Source organism: Xiphophorus maculatus, chromosome 22, assembly GCF_002775205.1.
Source record: "Xiphophorus maculatus strain JP 163 A chromosome 22, X_maculatus-5.0-male, whole genome shotgun sequence".
Classification (NCBI taxonomy): domain Eukaryota; kingdom Metazoa; phylum Chordata; class Actinopteri; order Cyprinodontiformes; family Poeciliidae; genus Xiphophorus; species Xiphophorus maculatus.
Window position 1 is genome coordinate 27001281 of NC_036464.1, and position 18294 is coordinate 27019574.

An 18294-nucleotide genomic window follows, 5' to 3' on the forward strand; every position below is an offset into this window, starting at 1 on the left:
CTTACCCAGACATTTATAGCTTTTGTGTCCATGTTAGCGACAGGATTTTGTCACACACAGAAACATCTACCAGCCATGTACCGACACGATGCGCTCCGCCACCCATTTGTTGAGACCAGGATGATATGAAATTTATTTTGCAATTCGTCCGTAAAGCAACACTTACGTTAATCATCAACTACAGCACAGATGGCCGCAGTGTTCAGTTTATCTGCTCACCTGTATAAATACTCCTGCTGCACTGTTTGCTCTGAACCAGCAGCTCCATTAGGAGAAAAGCTGCCAAACTCCAGGTATTACATCTATCAATTTAAGGATGCTTACTGATCCCCCGAAAAATGATAAAAACCTGCACATTATCATCAATCAATAAAATCCTACCAGACCAAACTTAAAAATTGGACGTTTTGCTGCCAACATTTAACTTTCGTCAACAACTCATAGGCGGAAGTGAGAGCACTGCGCAACACAAATAATGACTCGGCCAGAACACGGTGCGCTAATTAATAAAACATAATTTAACAAACCTTCGAGGCAGATAAATTTTCTTCAAGGGATTTTAATAATCAAGATATTCAAATCATTCAAGGAATCGTTAAGAGTCCTAATTCTACTAAAGCTGAAGATTACAAAAACACAACAACACCCAAAGGTGTGCAACATAACAGAGTTAGATAAATGACATAGCAAAGAATGTCTGTGTGTGTGTTGGGTTTACGTACCTGAAGCTGCTGCTGAAGCTGTGTGATTTCAGCGATGCGTGTCTCTCTCGTCTGATTGGTCTGCTCCATCTCTCTCCGCTGAGTTGAAAGACGAAACCGAACATCCTTCAGTTTACCTTCCAGCTGGTTCTTCTTATCATTCTGGAGAATAGGAAAACACGTATTGTTCAATTTATTCTATTTATCCCTTAGCAAAAAAAACAAAACTGAACTCGCGTCTGTCCATTAAGTGAATATGAGGAAAAGAATCTCATGCGCTCTGTTAAAGGACCAGTATTATATATTTTCCAGACACTTTATGGCACAATCAAGTAACTATGTTACCTTCAGTTGTTATAAAAATTCCCAACACTTTATATATACGTATATATATATTCAGAACAATACTCAGGTAGGTTGTGGCCTTGACACGATGCTCAATTAGTACTAATGGGTCCGATGTGTGCCAGGAAAATATCCCCACACCACTGCACCACCACCACCAGCCTGAACCGTTGATACAAGGCAGGATGGATCCAGGGTTTCATGTTGTTGAAGCCAAATTCTGACTCATCTGAATACCGCAGCAGAAATCGAGACTCACCAGACCAGACAACGTTTTGTCCAATATTCTGCTGTCCAATTTTGGTGAGAACTGTAGTCTCATCCGCATCAAGGTTGTTGTGTGTTCTGAGATGCTCTTCTGCATACCTTGGTTGTAACAACTGGTTATTTGAGTTACTGCTGCCGTTCTATCAGCTTGAACCAGTCTGGTCATTCTCCTCTGATCTCTGGCATCAACAAGCCATTCGCTCCCACAGAACTGCCACTCAATGGATATTTTCTCTTTTTTAGACCCTTCTCTGTAAACCCTAGATATGGTTGTGCATGAAAATCCCAGTAGATCAGCAGTTTATGAAATAAGATCAGTTGGATCTGTCTGATCCATTCTGATTAACTTTAATTAGAGGTCCGATGTTGAATTAAAACCCAGCATATTATTTTTAATGACGATTTTACTGCTTCCCTCCATGCACTGCAACTTCTCCCGTTTTTAGCTTTTGTTCACTCCAGCGGTTTTGAGAGACAGGATCTATTGAACCTGTCTAAAAAAATAAAAGCATGCACTTTTACGGTCAAATACGGAAAATATTCCTTTAACACGACCCCTGTATATATATCTATCAAATATGACTTAAAAGAAACTTGACTTTGTAAATTAACACCTTCAAATTGGGCCTCTATCTCTTTCAGAAACTCCTGCTCTTTCTTAAACTTTGTCTTCAGAAAATCATCACAAAATTGCTCCTCTATTAATGCTCTGTGCAACGCCAGTAAAAACGCTGTTGCACAGAGAAGTAGCTCATATAATGAGCTCAGCAGATGTGCAGTTCCACCAGGTGTCTGCTAATTGCTGCTGGCTAGTCTGAAGGAGCTGAGTGCGAGAGTCACAGAGATGCTCTGTGAGGTGAAACTCAGAAAGTTGGAAACTGCAGCTCTAAGGAAGATATGCGTCTCAAAGGTGGAGCTATGGCCACCCAAGCGTTTTGCACAGCTGAATGGTTGCCATGGATATTAAAGGATTTCTCAAAAATGCATGAAAGAATCAAGGCAACACTCCAGGTATGTTTCTGATGAGGGAATAACATCATAACATGATGTAAAGCTTTAAGTACAGTGGAGGACCTGTGATGCTTCCAGTCAAAGTCTGTGTGGAGTTTTGCGACAAGTTACTTTGAATTACCAGAGCCTCCAGTTCAAACTCCAGCGTCTTCTTCCGGGCTTTGAGCAGCACTATACTTTCTTGTTCTCGGTTTCTTTGCGTTAGGAGCTCCTGGCGACGCTGCCGCTCCCACTCCAACTGACGCTGGCGCTCCAGTTCCCGCTTAGCTGCCTGGGACACAGACAGGCGCTAAAGAATCACAACACAGAGCTACACATGATCCATAACAGAACACAGTGATTAGAAGCAACAAGGCAGGTTAATGTTTCAGCTTATTTACGGTAAACACAGAGATTAAAAACTACATATGCACTGATTTGATATTAATATCTGTTTCGGTCTCAATTTGAAAAAGATTGTTGATTGGTTATGAATTTGTCCGATACAATACTGCAGATCTATTCAGTCTAATTCTATGGCTTGTACTCTGAGCAACATCATGTTGTTGTTTATTTTACATTATATTTAGAATTTCTAATTGCAGTTTCTTAACCATTTGAAAGGTTTGTTACAGTTTGTTTTTTACATCGTTCGACCAACGTAGTCAACCTGTTGTTTGTGTCAGCTTCAGTTTCTTTATTATTTTACATTTTGTGTTATATTTCTAATTGCTGTGACTGAGCAAATTAAAGTTGTGTTGTTTTTACATGTTTGACCAAGCTTGTGAAACTCTTGGAGTGCTGTATTGGTGCAGAATTACCAAATAAATGTGTAATAAAATACATTTTAAAAAAGAAACGTTTTCAGAACAGTTTTTCTGTATTGGATCAGTATCGACCAATACTAAACCTCAAATACCAGTATTGGTTCTGGAAGTGAAAACAAATACTGGATCAGTGCATTGGTAGGCTCAGAGGGGACCGTGCTTTTTCTGTGGCAGCCCCCAAGCTATGGAATGATCTTCCTTTGGGCATAAGACAGGCCTCTTCACTTGTTGTTTTTAAGTCTCTTCTTAAGACTCATCTTTTTTCTTTGGCTTTTGGCACAGTCTGAGAGGTTACACTTTGTTTTATTTGTTTTATTGTGTGTATGTATTTTATATTTCAGTCTTTCTATTTTATAATCGCATTTTATTTTATGATTGTGTATAGCACTTTGGTCCTGTTGGTGTATAAAGTGCTTCATAAATAAAGTTGGTATAGTATGGTATGGTATTCGTAATCCACACAGGTGGTAGAGAGTTCTATAATTACAGGTGCAGAATCTTCACTTCAGATGTAGAAATCTAGAGGTGCCAATATTTCAATGTCTAGCGCTTTCGATTCAGACAATAATTGTCTATTCAAACGAGATTCTGGTTAAATTATGTGACTGACAAGAGGAAGTGTAAACATTTATTTAAGACAATTGTGCAGGGTCTCATACCGCATCAAATTCCATCAGTATATATTTCAACAAAAATAGGTTTGTGCATAAAATTCTGCAACTTAAATTACCAATATTGTTTGCTTAGCTGCCTGGCTTTTTCTTACTTAAGAAAATATTTACTGAGGTAGAGTGGACGCGTAATGCAATGTGAGGTACACTTGCAAATAGAAGTGGCAAAGACAACTTAAACATATTTTGAAATAAATTTTTGCACATTTTGAATCTATTTAAGATTTCCAGGACTAGGAATTGCAATCTTTTATACAAAACCTCTAGAATGCTCCTCCTCCTCCTCTCTCTACCTCTCTCCTTTCTATCTCTTTGCGCCGTTCTTCTTCTCTTTGCCTCTCCAGCTCTCGCTGCCTCTCCAACTGCTTCTCTAGCTCCTGTTGTCGCCTCCTCTCCTGTTCCAGACGCTCGCGCTCCTGAAACACCGAGATGCAAACGTAACCAGGCAGATAATAGAATTTATTTGTTTTTGTTACTCCCGTTGAAACATTTATAGAAGTAGATAACTTCTGTAAAAGTTACAGATGATAGAAATAAGCATACCTTCCTCTCCTGTTCCTCCCTCTCCAGTGCTGCCAGCCGCTCCTGCTCTTTCCTCTGCTGCTCCTGGAGAGCCTGGCGTCTTTTCTCCAGCTCCAGGTTTCCTCTTTCAAAGTTCTCCCTCTTCTTGTCCTCAAATGTCACTGTGGAGCGGTGGAATATATAAACATAACAACTGTTAATGGCTAAAAACAGTTGCCATTAACAGTTGCCAAATATGAACAGAAAAAGCATTTGATTAGATTTAATATTAATAGAAAATCGGCTAAGAGCTAAACAGAAATGCAGAAAAATTAATTTACGTTTCCATAACAACACAAACCATGCAGTACTTTAATTTTGTGCAAGAAGAAACTTCCAGAAGGAAGAGGATTAAACTTCTACAGATATAGTGCTTTCAAAACTATCAACATCCACTAAATTGCTTCAAAAACCTTCCCACAGGATGATATCGTCACCACCATGTGTCACCGTGGCAACAGCGTTTTTAGGATGATGTGCAGTGTTAAGTGCTAGGCCAAATAGCACATTCAGGACAAGCAAGACTTCTTTTGGTTTTCAATAATGGATTGTTCTTCTTTCTTATACCGAGATGAAACTACACACAGGTGGAACCTATTTAATAATTTGATGACTTCTGAAGGCAGTTGTTCGCGATGTATTTTCTTTTGGGGTATTCAAGTAAAGGGGGACGAATACATATGTTCTCCATGATTTTTGCAGAGAAAAATGGGTAAAAATTTGTTTGTTCACGCAATAAGTTATTAAAAAACATACAGCGCCATCATCCTCCTACCACTTCCTGTTGTAGTCTTCTTTGTGGTTTACGCCAGTGGCAACATTCATTTGTTTTGTCACGTGACAAAACAAATGAATGTTTGTTCGGATGTTTTGTTTCACACATCGTGTGATGTGAAAAAAGTGTTTCAATTGCAATTTCCCAGACCAATTTTGATAAGGTCAAAAAAAGCAGCAAATTTTTTCATTAAAAAAATGTGGGGGGTTTTTCTGAATTTTATTAAGCAAATTTATTTTCAAAACATCAAAATGATTGCGGAAAAATATGGTCAACGGAAACACAGCTATATTTGCACTTTATAATGCAGATAAGTTAAGCATCAATATGTAGCTTGTGTAGAAAGTGGAGCATTTGGTTTGTTTACTTATATTGAGCAAGGTTCAAAGGATATTTAAGGGAATTATTATGGCAAATCTCGGCTGGTATGGTAGCAGAAGCTAGATTTCTGCTACCATACCAGAAATCTAGCTGGTATGGTATGGAGATGGAATAAACTCCACCTGGTAGTTTCTTCTCCAGGTTGATCTCGTTCTCTTCCTCAGTCTCCTCCGGGACACTCTTCTGGTCTGACTGGACGCTGTCACTCCGTACACGCCTTTGACACACACACATACGCGTGCGCACACACGCACGCACGCACGCATACACACACATGTTCATCTGATTGGCTGTTCATCTTCAGTTCACCAAACCGACAACGGTGGGATAGATACCTGAAGGTTGGCGGGATGTAATCTGCTGGTAACACTGGAGGCAGTGGTAACCCTGACATGGCCATGTCTATGAGGTGCATAGCCAAGATGAACTCCTCCGCTGTTAGCTTCCCATCCTGATCAATGTCTGACAGACTCCTGAAGGAGATCATAATCCAACTGAATTTCACATGTTTGCTCTTCTTCTTTTAGCAAATAAATGGCTGAATTCAATGCACTGACCAGATCGTGGCTAACTGGCTCTGAGGAAGGCTGGATTGCATCAGAATAGTGCGAGCCTGCGGTCCTGAATTAGAAATCCATGTCAGTAGTTTAGAGAAAGGCGTTGAAATTTCAATAAAAACCTGTTAGTGTATGTGGACGCACCGGTGAGGTATCCGCTCATCATCTTATCATGGGAGTTAAAAAGCTGCCTGTACTTTAGTCTGGAGGACTGAGGAACTGCCCAATCAGAGGGAGGCTGAGTACTGGGAGAAGATTGAAACAGGAAAGATGTAATGATTACTATGCTGTGTTGTTTCTTTTTATAGCTACTGATGCATCTCAACACATTAAAATACCATTGAAAAGTTATTTTTCTTACAATAATTCAATATAAATAGTATCCTTAAACACACAGTGATATCTTGTAAGTGCTTATTTCAGTTCATTTACATCAAGGTTCTGCAACTTGTGGCTCTTTGGATCTTCCACAGTGACTCGGAAACGCCCTCATTCACTAGGAGAGTTGAAGTCCCACACCACATTCATTGCTTAGGATTAGTTTCTGTGCGCTTGCGTAGTGTGAAGGAAAGAAGAGATAATCGGTTTTGGTGATCAGCAACAAGAGACAGTGAACGGCGATCACCGATCATACACTTTTTCACGGGAATCAGATTATTATGATCAGTGGCTGATCGATTGGCCCACCTCTGAGATGTCTGTCTATCTATATATACACTATATATATATATATATATATATATATATATATATATATATATATATATATATATATATATATATATATATGTATATATATTTACGTGTGTTTTGTGGACTTGGAGAAGGCGTTCTACCGTGTCCCTCGGGGTTCTCAATGAGGGACACAGTAGAACGCCTTTCTCCATGAGTATGGGGTACCGGGCCCTTTGATACGGGCTGTTAGGTCCCTGTATGACCAGTGTCAGAGTCTGGTCTGCATTGCCGGTCTCGTTTCCGGTGAGAGTTGGTCTCCGTCAAGGCTGCCCTCTGTCACTGATTTTGTTCATTACTTTTTAAGGTCAGCCAAGATGTTGAGGGGATCCGCTTTGGTGGCCTTAGGATCGCATCTCTGCTTTTTGCAGATAATGTGGTCCTATTGGCTTCATCAGGTCGTGATCTACAGCTTTCACTGCAGCTGTTCGAAGCTGAGTATGAAGCAGCCGGGTTGAGGATCAGTGCCTCCAAATCCGAGGCCATGGTCTTGAGCCGGAAAAAGGTAGTGCCTTCTCCGCGTCGGGGAGGATGTTCTGCCCTAAGTGGAGCAGTTCAAGTATTCTGGGGTCTTGTTCATGAATGAGGGAAAAATGGAACGGGAAATTGACAGATTGGTGAAGCATCAGCAGTGAAGCAGGCGCTGTAATGGTCTGTCTGACTATATTTCTCGGCTGGCCTTGGAATGCCTTGAGATTCCCACGGAGGACCTGGCCCAGGTACCTGGGCAGAAGGAAGTCTGGGCCTCCCGTCTTAGGCTGCTACCCCCGCATTCCGTCCCCGGATAAGCGGAAGAACATGGAGATATATATTTTTTTTAATGATCATGTGATATTTGTGGTCCTAAACTGGTTTTATTTAGCTGGACTGAGTGCAAAATGGCTCTTTCAATTACAAATGTTGCAAACCCTAAATCCCATTAAAAAATACAATTATATTACATAAGACCAATGAATTAAAGATTTTTTTAGGCAGAAATTTTGTCCTGCTGAAACCACTATGTACAAAATATGCCCTGCACTGGTTAGATTTCTTTTTTGCAGAAATTACGGCATCGATGCAGCGTAGCATGGCGGACTTTAAATGTACTTTGGTAAGTGCATACCAAAGTATGGACTCAGGACTCAGGTTAAATAAATAAACACCATAAAAAGTTTGTTTATTACTGAACTACATTACCATAGGGATATTCAATGATATTCCTATGTTATGAGATTAACCTGAATAGAAGAAAGTAATGGACTCTTAGCCTACCCTGCAACATCAAACGACGAGCCCTTCTGCAGCTTGGTGCTGGAACGATTGAACGAAGAGGTCTTGTTCACAGAGGGAGCTGAGAGAGAAATCCGAGAACAATTGTGACTTAAAAAAATCAAAACACACCGCTTTAGGAAGAGACAGAAGATGCTGAAGCAGTGCATTTTCAAGGTTTTTCTGCACAATTTCTGATTAATTCAAATAAGTTGCGGTGAACCGATTGCATGTTTCCTGTCAATTACCGGTTAATCGGTTTTTGCTGGTTTGCCTTATAAAACCGATTATAATGTCTTACAATCGGTTTTATAAGGCATTAAGCTTTATAAAATATTTAATGCCTTTTATAAAAATATAAAAGGCAAGAAACAATAAAAAAAACAGCTTTCTTCTGTTTTACCTGAATGGGGGAAGCCTGAGATGGGCGGCATCATAGCTGTGGGAGGAGCTCCGTTGGCGATGGGTGGAGGAAGGGGCGGAGGAGCCGAAGAGACAAGAGGAGGAGACACCCCAACGGGAAGAGGAGGAAGAGGGAGCGGGGGCACAACTGGGAGGGGGGCTGGAATGGGGGTCGGAATGGGTGCCATAGGGGGCATGCCTGGGAGAAAACACAGCAGCTCATGTGATTACTTTAATGACAAAAAAAATATTTACACATAAACGTTAAAGTATTTGTTACCATAGCAAAGGTTGGAAGGAGAAAAAGACTCTTACCAACCCTGAATTACATTTTTGTCTCTCTAAACATACAAACAATGAAAGGCAAAAACGTTGGGAAAATCGTCTGCTGGACCTGTGTCTTTGAGTGGGAAGATTTTATCCTATAACACATTGGCTGTATGACATTGACCAAGCTGTGAAATTTGTAACAAACAGGAAAATTCAATGGCAATAGCCACTCTTCAAGCCAAAGAGGGCAGCACAGGGATGGTTTTGGGCCAAACAAGTTGACTTTAAAATCTCACAATTTGCACAGTAAAGACTGAATTTATACAACTTATCTGCAAATAAATATTGTTGGTTTAAGGGTTTAGTTAAATTATAAAAAGTAAAATCTTCCCATGTGCGTCTCACCAAAGCTGGCCTGTGGGGGTAAGGAAAGTGGCGGCGGCTGCTTCATGCTGGGAGGAAGCGTTGGTGGCAGAGGGTGACCCTGTAGCTTCAGTTTGATGAGTTTCATGGCAATGGAGAACTCGTGGATATCCATTCGGCCATCGCTGTTCATATCAGCCAAAGCCCTGCACATTCAGAGGAAACACAATTACTAAAACACAAACATGATAAAACTTCAAATCTCTTACAACTCGGGGTGGAGAAGAAAAACTAAAAAAAAGAGAAAGAAATCTGCTAAGCTGCTAGCTAAAATCTGTTAGTATGCTTAACGATGTAAAAGATTCACTCCATCCAGAGTAAATAAATCCAGCAGAAAAATAAAGCAAAAGTTACTGAAGATTGAATGACTGAACTCAGATATTTTAACCTATTACAGAAGCTTTTAAAAGGGCATTATTATGTTTTTTCCAGGCACATGGTGCCATTTTATAGTACAATCAAGTAACTATGTTACATTCACTTGTTATAAAAAAGCTATCAAATATGACTTAAAAGAAATTTGACTTCATAATTTAATATCTTGAAATTGGGTCTCTGTCTCTTTAAGAAGCTCCTTTCTGAAACTCTGCCTTCAGGAAGTCATCACAACATGGCTACTCTATTAACCCTTTAAGTTTTTAATCAGCGTTTCACTGAGAAGTAGTTCCAATAATGAGTTCAGCAGATGTATAGTTCCACCAGGTGTTTGCTAATTGCTGCTGGTTAGTCTGAAGGATTTTTCAAACATACCTGAAAAATTCAAGGCAACACTCCAGATGTGTTTTTGATGAGGGAATGACATTATAACATGATTCTTTAATGATTCCAGTTCATAATGTTAGTCATTAGTGTAACTATTGTTTGTAAAATATTACAACTGTGACAGTGCTAACTCTAAGAGCTGCTATTCTAAACAACCTTTGAAACAAGAAATTGATGATTTGATTTTGCGATTATCTGTCAAAGTGTTAGCTAAGAGCTTCCTTTGGGTTTCGTGACTCACCATATTTGGGCCAGGATGGGCGGGGGCAGCCCTGACTGAAGGAAAAAGTTTTTAGCCTGGTCACCTAACGGCGAACAGAAAGAAAATGTGAGACAAAAGCAAGCAAAAGAAGAAAAAAAAATGATTCCTGTAAATCAGCTGGGAAATATCAGTAAAGGAGATTTACGACTTCTTTATGGCCTTATTTCAGCTCACAAATAAATACACCTTCAAGACGTCCGGATGTGATGGACAGTTCGTTACCTGTTATGTAACCCCCAGCAGACGGAGCGAGACCGTGAAACTGCTGATCATGTTTGGCTCTTTCATCCGGAGTGATCAGAAACACGTCTTGTCCTAACACACCCATACGACACACACACAATTAGAGTCTGAGAGGGCAGGGTAATGCCAGTGAAAAGGCTGGAATGTGAGAAATGTGTGAGTCAGAAGTTTCAGTTCTTGTTCAGTAAAATCAGATATGCACTATAAAGACCAGACCTAGAAGCAGTGTTACACTGACCTGGTGTTGAAGGTTTTCCCCTCAATGAACAGCCTAACTATTAGCCTTAATGTTCCATACATCAGCCATTTAAATTAGATGCTACATTAGTCTAACACCAGGATTCAGCCACTTTAAATGCTTCCCTTAAACCCCAACTTCCTGTATAAATTTTCATTTCTAACCCACATGTTTAGAGATTCATGTTGAGTCAATTTTAAAAAACAAAAAAGGAAATGACTAACTTGTGTTCACATTCTACATCCAAAACATTCAAACTATTTCTTCAAATGCTAATATGATTTAGCATCACTGGTTTTGTTACTCTAAGCCGACTCAGATGTGTTTTAAAGATGAATAGCGACTCTGTTCATGGTCAAACATATCAAACACAGAGGTTTAGAAATACTGCTCTCTCTGATTTCGTCCCAATCTGACTCTCCGAGCTAAAGTGAAAGACTAAACCTGGCAGAAGTTCAGGAAATATTTCAAAATCAGGAAATATGATACTACAAGTATGGCGAAGTCTATTACTTGCTCAACATATTTTTGAAAATTCAGTCCTCATTTTTACCCCCTTACAGTGCCCCAGGTCATATTTACACACATACTGACCTGTGAAAGCAGTCGGGAACTGTGCCATGGTTCACTCAGTCTTCAGCAAATACACAACGCCTAGAACAACAAAACAACATTTTTTTAAAAATGTAAAAATTTAAATGCAATTCCAACAATTCATTAGTACAAGGCAAGGGGCAGTTTACGGGGTCAAAGTATATTGAGATTTTAAAACATTCTAATTTCAAAACTATGGAAAATGTGGTAATGTCTTTGATATGGCTTAAAGTCCCTCTACTGAAATGTCAGAGAGGTGACCGGAGTTGTGATTTTTGCATAAGTCTATGTATCAAAATCAACAAATTTCCATGAATAAATGTTGTAAATAGCATTATTATTATTAAACTCATTTAATTATGTTTTCATATATGATCCTATCCGATCTGATCTACCTCAGTAAAGGCTAAAAATCAATTACTGTCTTCTTTTCTGTCGTGAGAGAGGTTAGGCTGTCAGACACTCCCTCCAGCTCACATCTGCACGTCTGCAGTTACTAACTTAGTTAGTATTCTGTTAAAAGTACCAAAAAGAATGAGGTGCTGATGCAGCTTTTAAACTCAGTCAGGAGAAATCTTTTTTTCAGCATCAGTGTAGAGTTCATTTTCCACTCGGATGTCTTTTTTCTGCTTCAGTTGGGAATTTCTCTTTAGTGCTCTTGCTTGTGTGTCGACAGAGCAGAAACCCTCTTTTTGTGCCACACTGCCTCATAGATGCTCACACTCAAAACTACTCTGCTTCACATTCACAAATGCGGAATGATTTACATCTGACAGAAAGGTATGAGGAACAAGTTTACTACTGCTGGTCAAGGGATACCTCCATTAGAGCCTTTCTGTTGGACAAAGCAAAGACTAGAGAACTAAACTACTGAACTGAACTAAAACGATGCTTCAACCCTTACAGTGCATCTGTTTAACCAGCTAATCAGTTCCAGACTTGCCTTCTTCCACTCGAAGCAGAGCAGCAACGTTGCAACAGGCCGTGGCTTTTATTGCATTTTACAAGGAAAACAACACTTAGCTAATGACAGCATTATCAGTTTGCCTCTAATGGTGTCTAACTGAGCAATTTGAATTGCACAATTGTCATGACAACATGAGTGTGCGCAATATCACAAATCGCTTGGAAGGCTATCCCATATAACATTGGTATATCTCCTTATCCTAGCAATTCCATTGCCATTTCCGGACTCACATGGCATGTTATGGGGTGGGAGAGAAGGTGACCGTTTCTTCTGGCCCTCTTGGGGGTGAATAGCGGGGTGTCTTTATGCTCCCCATTATCATCCGAGTGGCGGGACAAAGTAACCAAAGGAACTAGGTCAGAGAGATACAGAGCACCTCACACAGACACATAGGCTCCTGTTTTTTCTCAGCAACTGAGCAGCTGAGCAATGACAGGCCACCGCCTTACTGGGAAGAACTGGAGACAGGAGTAATCCTCCAATCACATAAAGCCTTTATTTACCAAACATCATTAAGAAAGTTGTGTAGTGCTCAAGTTTGTTAATTTTCACCAACAATGTTTTCAAAATCTAGTGAGAAGTCGAGCCAAATCTCTTTCCAAAGAACTGAGCTCCTTGTGGAACAACTTGACTTTTGTGTCAACTTTTACGCAATACCTGACAGAAGCATGAGCGATCATTTCTACTTATGCAGCAGTAGAAAAACGGAAAGATACGGAAATTACTCAGCAGAAAAGATGCTGAGATATTTATGCAAATTACTTTCAGAAGACAAAAGTAGAGTAAAAAAAGTTATGTTCATACTCTATATGCAAAATAAGGGAGTAGAAAAACACGGTGATGGCTGAGAGACTTGAGACAAGGATAGGGTCTTAACTTCCTGCAGGATGAAGCAATGAAATGAGTTTCATCAAAGTATTTTGATGCACTGACGTGGTCTACTCAAAGCCCATTTGTAGAAATGCTTAAAAATTGCTGTTTGTAGATGTTTTCTATTTGATCTGACAGAGCTTGCAGAGAAAAATGAGTCCCAATTGATTATATCATCAGCTTAGACTTTCTTTTAATGTACTGCTAAGGAACTACATGTATAAAATTATTTGCCATTTTGATGTGTCAAACAATTTGATAGTAAGAGCCCTGTCAACTTTAACACAAGATATATCTTAAGCTTTACAGGGTTTTCCCTGTAAAAGCGCTGAACAGGGAACGAGAACCAATCACACCACTGGCGCCTCTGCTTGATCTCTGAAGATTACATTGGCACAGATCGCGCACGCCTCCTTTCACTCAAATTGGCTCACCTTTATGGATATTTATATCAACCTCCTGTGAGAACCGTTTTCTGGAGAATCTATCAAGGTATGAGCCAAGTTTAAAAGTCACCACTTTTGCTCTGCTAGCAAAGCTAAATGTGGGAACTTCAAATATAGCTCTGCATTTAGAGGTGTGCGTTGAGTGTGCAATGAGGATGATATATCTTTGTGAACAAAGCATTATGTGTGGGGTCTGCGTTTAGGTCTCAACACACTGACTGTGTGTGTGCTGATAAAGTTTGAGTTCTCTGTCAGACTGTGCATTAGTGGACCAGTGGTTCAGCCCATGGAAGAGCTTTTGCCCTCGCCTTAAAGTCCCTAGTTTTATTTTTATTTCATTTTATTTTTTGCTGTGACATGGTGCATCAAACTGTGCCATATCAAATGTTTTGTCTACTTAAAGTCAGCCAGAGATAATGTGCGTAGTCATGTGGAGATCTAAAAAACTTATCCCATAAAACTTGGGCAACCAAAACAGTGTTTGTGGCGCTTATTAAAGCTCAATAGACATGAAATGGAAGTGCTACTAAAGCAACATAAATTAAATCTTCCCGTTTGTCCCTCTGAATCCAGCAGAGTTGCCAGGTGTTTGGGGCCCCAACCACCGGGCTTAGCAAGTTTTACGAGGGAAACCCTGAAATATAACGATTTGTCTGCTTTGAACGTGTTTGTCTTTTTCACTTGATGATTTATTGGATTTTATTTTTCTTTATTTTTAAATGATATGGCATACTTTATGTCTGGAAATAGACCAATGTAATGTTGTAGTTTGGTCGCCATCCAGAAGAGGGAGATGCTGGTCATCCTTAAGCGCAGCCAAAGATTGATACAGAATTAAAGATGGTGGCACCACCGGAATGGGGAATAGAAATGGTCCAAACAGAGTCTGGTTTGGGATGTAAAATGCACTTTATGTGGCTCTGTTTAGAAATATAAACACTTAAGCTCTTAAGTTCCACCTCAATAGTATTCATTCAGCCGATGTGCTGCAAAATTTGGTTTTTAAGAAAATGGCCGCTAATCAAATAATCGACAAGATCAATCGACTTTACATTAACCCAATTGATAACTAGCATTCCTAGTCCCAACATCAAAAAATGCATAACATTCTTGTGGGTGTATCACAAGTGTACTAGAAGGCTTAATGCTCTGTTTCCCCTGAGCGCCTTGTATTTGTGGGATTAGTCTGTATAATTAGAGCAAAGGGATTGAAGGTTATCCTGCAATAGTCAGCCCCGCCCTCTCCTCACTACTACCCAGGGCTGCCTACTGACCAGTTCTCTGTCTAACAGGTCCGGAAAATCTCTGAGACCTGGGTATTACCCTAAAAGTGCTCTATAAGAGATAATCTATTTAAACTGGTGGCGAAAGTGATTCGTCTAGCTCTAACTACCTCCAATCCAGAAGTTATGACCCTTTACAGTTAAGAAACAATCAGCTGAGTAGCCCTCACAGCTGCATAATTCCAATAACCACTTCTGTTAACGGTAGCCCACTTTCTAAATCATAACTTGCACTTGGAACCGGCTAGATTGTGTTTAGTGACTTAGATGTAAGTCCCAGGGTCATTATTTACTCTCACCAAAGGAAATTATGAAGCCTCCTGTTTACTGGAATCATGTACATTAGTTTTACCTTAGTTAAAAGAACTGGACAAAGATTAAATGACTCTATTAATTCCAATGTCCACCAACCTCTTTAGAATTTTATAGTATAAATTTATTAAGCAAGCTTAAGCAGGGATATGCGACATACAAATCAATAATCAATCGTAAATAATTCAAAAACAGTGTAATAAAATTTACATGTACAATCATACTACCCTGTCCTCTTTTCCCTGACTAGAGTCGCAAGTTCTGAAATGGAATTTCAATGAGCAGATTCAACTCATACCCAGACGATGGTAGATCTTTGGCAACAGGAATTTCTAGCATCCTTGGTTGAGGTCTTTGCCTTGTGTGGAAAAAACCCTCTTTAGAAAAGAAACAAAGCAGAACGGGTCCGAATCCTTTTGCAAAACCCAGTTCCTCATCCCTGAGGGAGCTTTGTCCTTCCTCCAAGTCTTGTTGCAGAGTTTGAAGTTGCTGGGTTGAGACGAGACCAACGGTCGAATAAGGAACCAGAGATGGGGCGATGGGACCCAGTCTTTTCTTGGCGGTGTGAAGTCCGAGCTTCCCCGTGGTTCTGAAGTGCGGTCCGTAGCTTAATCTGCTCCTCTGTGAGTTGTCTCTCCTTCTGCGCCGCCAGACTGGGAACAACTGGTTCCTCTTTGCAGCCCCTTTTTATACATCTCTCCACCATGTGTGTGTATGGGGAGGTTTGGTCTACGTGACTTGCTTCACATCTGTTGTTTTCTCATGAAAAAGTCCCACATTGCCCAACCTATTTCTGCTGACCATAGTGGAAAGTCCCGTACTTCCCCTTTCTCCGTTGCTTCAGCCAAACTCAACACTCCAACCATCCTGTGCGCTCTGACCATCTGTTCAGAACTGCTTGCGACATTTCCTGTTTCAGGACTGTGCTGTATTCCTCTCTTTTTCTATAACCCACTATTATTTATTATAACTCATTAACACATTAAATCTGTTGTTAAACCTGTTTGAATTAATTTCAAATGATTACAACTTCACATTATCACAAGTTTGATCCTTAGTTAACAATCAATCACCTCTCTTACTTATTATAATTCATCAACCATAATCTTTCCACAGTTATTACAGAAATCATTACAGATCACATTTCAGATAATACATTTCAGAAGGTTATTATGTGATTACTTGTATTCATTTTACTATTCCTTCATATTCAATTTAATTAGCTTTTAATCAAACTACAAGATTACTTATTTTCTCTCAGGCCTCTATGCACCTTTTCTGCATGCACCCGGAAAGATCTCACACCCTTATGCCAGTTTTCTTGACACCCCCTCCATGAGATCGGACGGTGCTTCGCAGAAAACACAGAGTCCAAAGTCAAAAGAGATCAAGTCCATCATCACAAGTGATAGTGAGGATGTCCCGCTCATAGCAGGTAACCGGAGACAATGAAGGAGTCCAGGAATCCACAACCGCATACTCCGACAGATTGGATGGCGGAGAAAGCCAGAGTTCTGCGCCCAAGTCGTTGTCAAGTGTAGAGTCACCTGAGACGGAAAGGGTGGAACGTTCCAGCGGAGGCGGCAGAGGCGAAGGCAAGTCCATGCCGAAGTCTGGCAGCGTTGATGGATTGTTGCAGTAGCCGTCCAACTCTGCCAGCAGATTCTGGAAATCCATATCACTTGGTGATGGAGATGAAGGGGAAAGGATGTCCTCAGTCTGGCATGCTTGGGGAGATGAACTGAGGTTCTCAGTTTGGGTACCTCTCTCGTTAGTCGCACTGCTGGCTTGGCATCCGACGTCGATAAACAAATCCGGAGACACGGGACGTGTAGGCGGAAGATAGTCGCCCACCGCCACAATTCGTCCGTCCAACAGATGCAAAGTTGGGAGGCATTGCCGAGTAAGTTGGTGTTCCCACAACTTATGAATTACGGGCAGCCGTAGCCCCGTATACAAAGGAGATGTTGTGAAGTCGTCGTCGTCTAGGCCAAATGCAGAGGTCCACACGATTTTGTGCACCCGTTCCAGGGATCTAGATGTGGAATCCGCTATGTAGGGCAAATCCTCCAGCCCTGTGGCGCAGAGGATTGCCGTTACATCATTAAAATGGCTGCTCACGCATTTGTGACACCAGCGGGCGGACGATGCCACCCAAATGAATCCATAAGATTCTGCAGTGACTCCACACCCCACACAGCAGGTTGATGCCTGAGGAGAAACAGTAACCCAGGTAACTTCATGATCAGTGGTTATTGATTAACTACATTTACTTACAACGACTAAAATGCGAAAGCGAAAGCTGAGAGAGTAGGCTGGTTTAAGCCCGTGTGCCGGCTTGTTTTGCGAGCCAAGGTGAATTAATCACAGGAGCCGAAATGTCATGATCTGGTGCTGGTTCACCTCGATCATAGACATGAGCTGAATCATGGAATATTGCCGCGTAGGTCATCAGCCATACAACAATGGCGAGGTCCGAGGTCTCATGAAGCCAGTAGAGGACCACCAGGATCCCCCAAACCGTTGCCCAAAGAGCCAGAATTATCCACTTTTGCATCCAAATTCGCCGTCCTCGACCCTTGATAGCCAAGGCCTGGCGCGCTAAGTAGATGAGGATAGTTACTGCGAAAAGCCCTTCTAGAATAGCTGTGAGAATCTTAAATGGGGCGGTTCGTGCAGCTTGTGCGCCCCCCAGGACCAATTCCAGTATCAGGGCTGCGGTATCGGTGATGAGCCACAGGCAGACCACAACGCCCCTGCGCCAATTAATGCGAGTACGGCCCATCAGGTAACAAGCGAAGAGGGACGAAGCCAACCCCCATCTGTGGAGAATGATTGGACGGAGGATAAGCTTGGCATATCCTTGTAGCGCGACGAAGATCCTCATAGGATGTCCCCTGGGCCAAGGACCGGTGTGGCAGAAGACTACCCAGGCCAGGGTAATCCCTAAGTGCTCAAGGGTACTCACTTGAATCGGTGCAAAAAGTGAGTTGGGATTTGATGAGTTGGTCGAAGAGTTGGTTTCCATGACGTGAGATGATGGTCTCTTTGGCTCAGGTCTTGTCGGCAGCTGCGGTGAAGGTTGAATGGCTCGCAGGCACACGGCAGCTCTCTCTTATGCAGAAGTAGGCTCCTCCTTAGGGGGGAGGGGCTGGTAGTTCCTC

The 18294-nt window shown here is 41.1% G+C and overlaps 1 protein-coding gene across 3 annotated transcripts in view; it reads right to left on the minus strand.

Moving 5' to 3' along the window:
• itsn1 (intersectin 1) overlaps window positions 1-18294 on the minus strand; it is a 67854-nt gene that overhangs the window by 36618 nt on the left and 12942 nt on the right. For all 3 annotated transcript variants that reach the window (XM_023328072.1, XM_023328071.1, XM_023328073.1), the window contains exons 2-15: window positions 11253-11312; window positions 10400-10492; window positions 10157-10220; window positions 9136-9299; window positions 8462-8659; window positions 8062-8140; window positions 6220-6320; window positions 6076-6139; window positions 5854-5991; window positions 5641-5735; window positions 4345-4484; window positions 4095-4217; window positions 2446-2595; window positions 723-863 (exon numbers count right to left, since the gene is read on the minus strand). In XM_023328072.1, coding sequence (XP_023183840.1) covers window positions 723-863; window positions 2446-2595; window positions 4095-4217; window positions 4345-4484; window positions 5641-5735; window positions 5854-5991; window positions 6076-6139; window positions 6220-6320; window positions 8062-8140; window positions 8462-8659; window positions 9136-9299; window positions 10157-10220; window positions 10400-10492; window positions 11253-11280 — 1578 coding nt within the window. In that variant the 5' untranslated portion in view covers window positions 11281-11312. The remainder of the gene's footprint in view (window positions 1-722; window positions 864-2445; window positions 2596-4094; window positions 4218-4344; window positions 4485-5640; window positions 5736-5853; window positions 5992-6075; window positions 6140-6219; window positions 6321-8061; window positions 8141-8461; window positions 8660-9135; window positions 9300-10156; window positions 10221-10399; window positions 10493-11252; window positions 11313-18294) is intronic.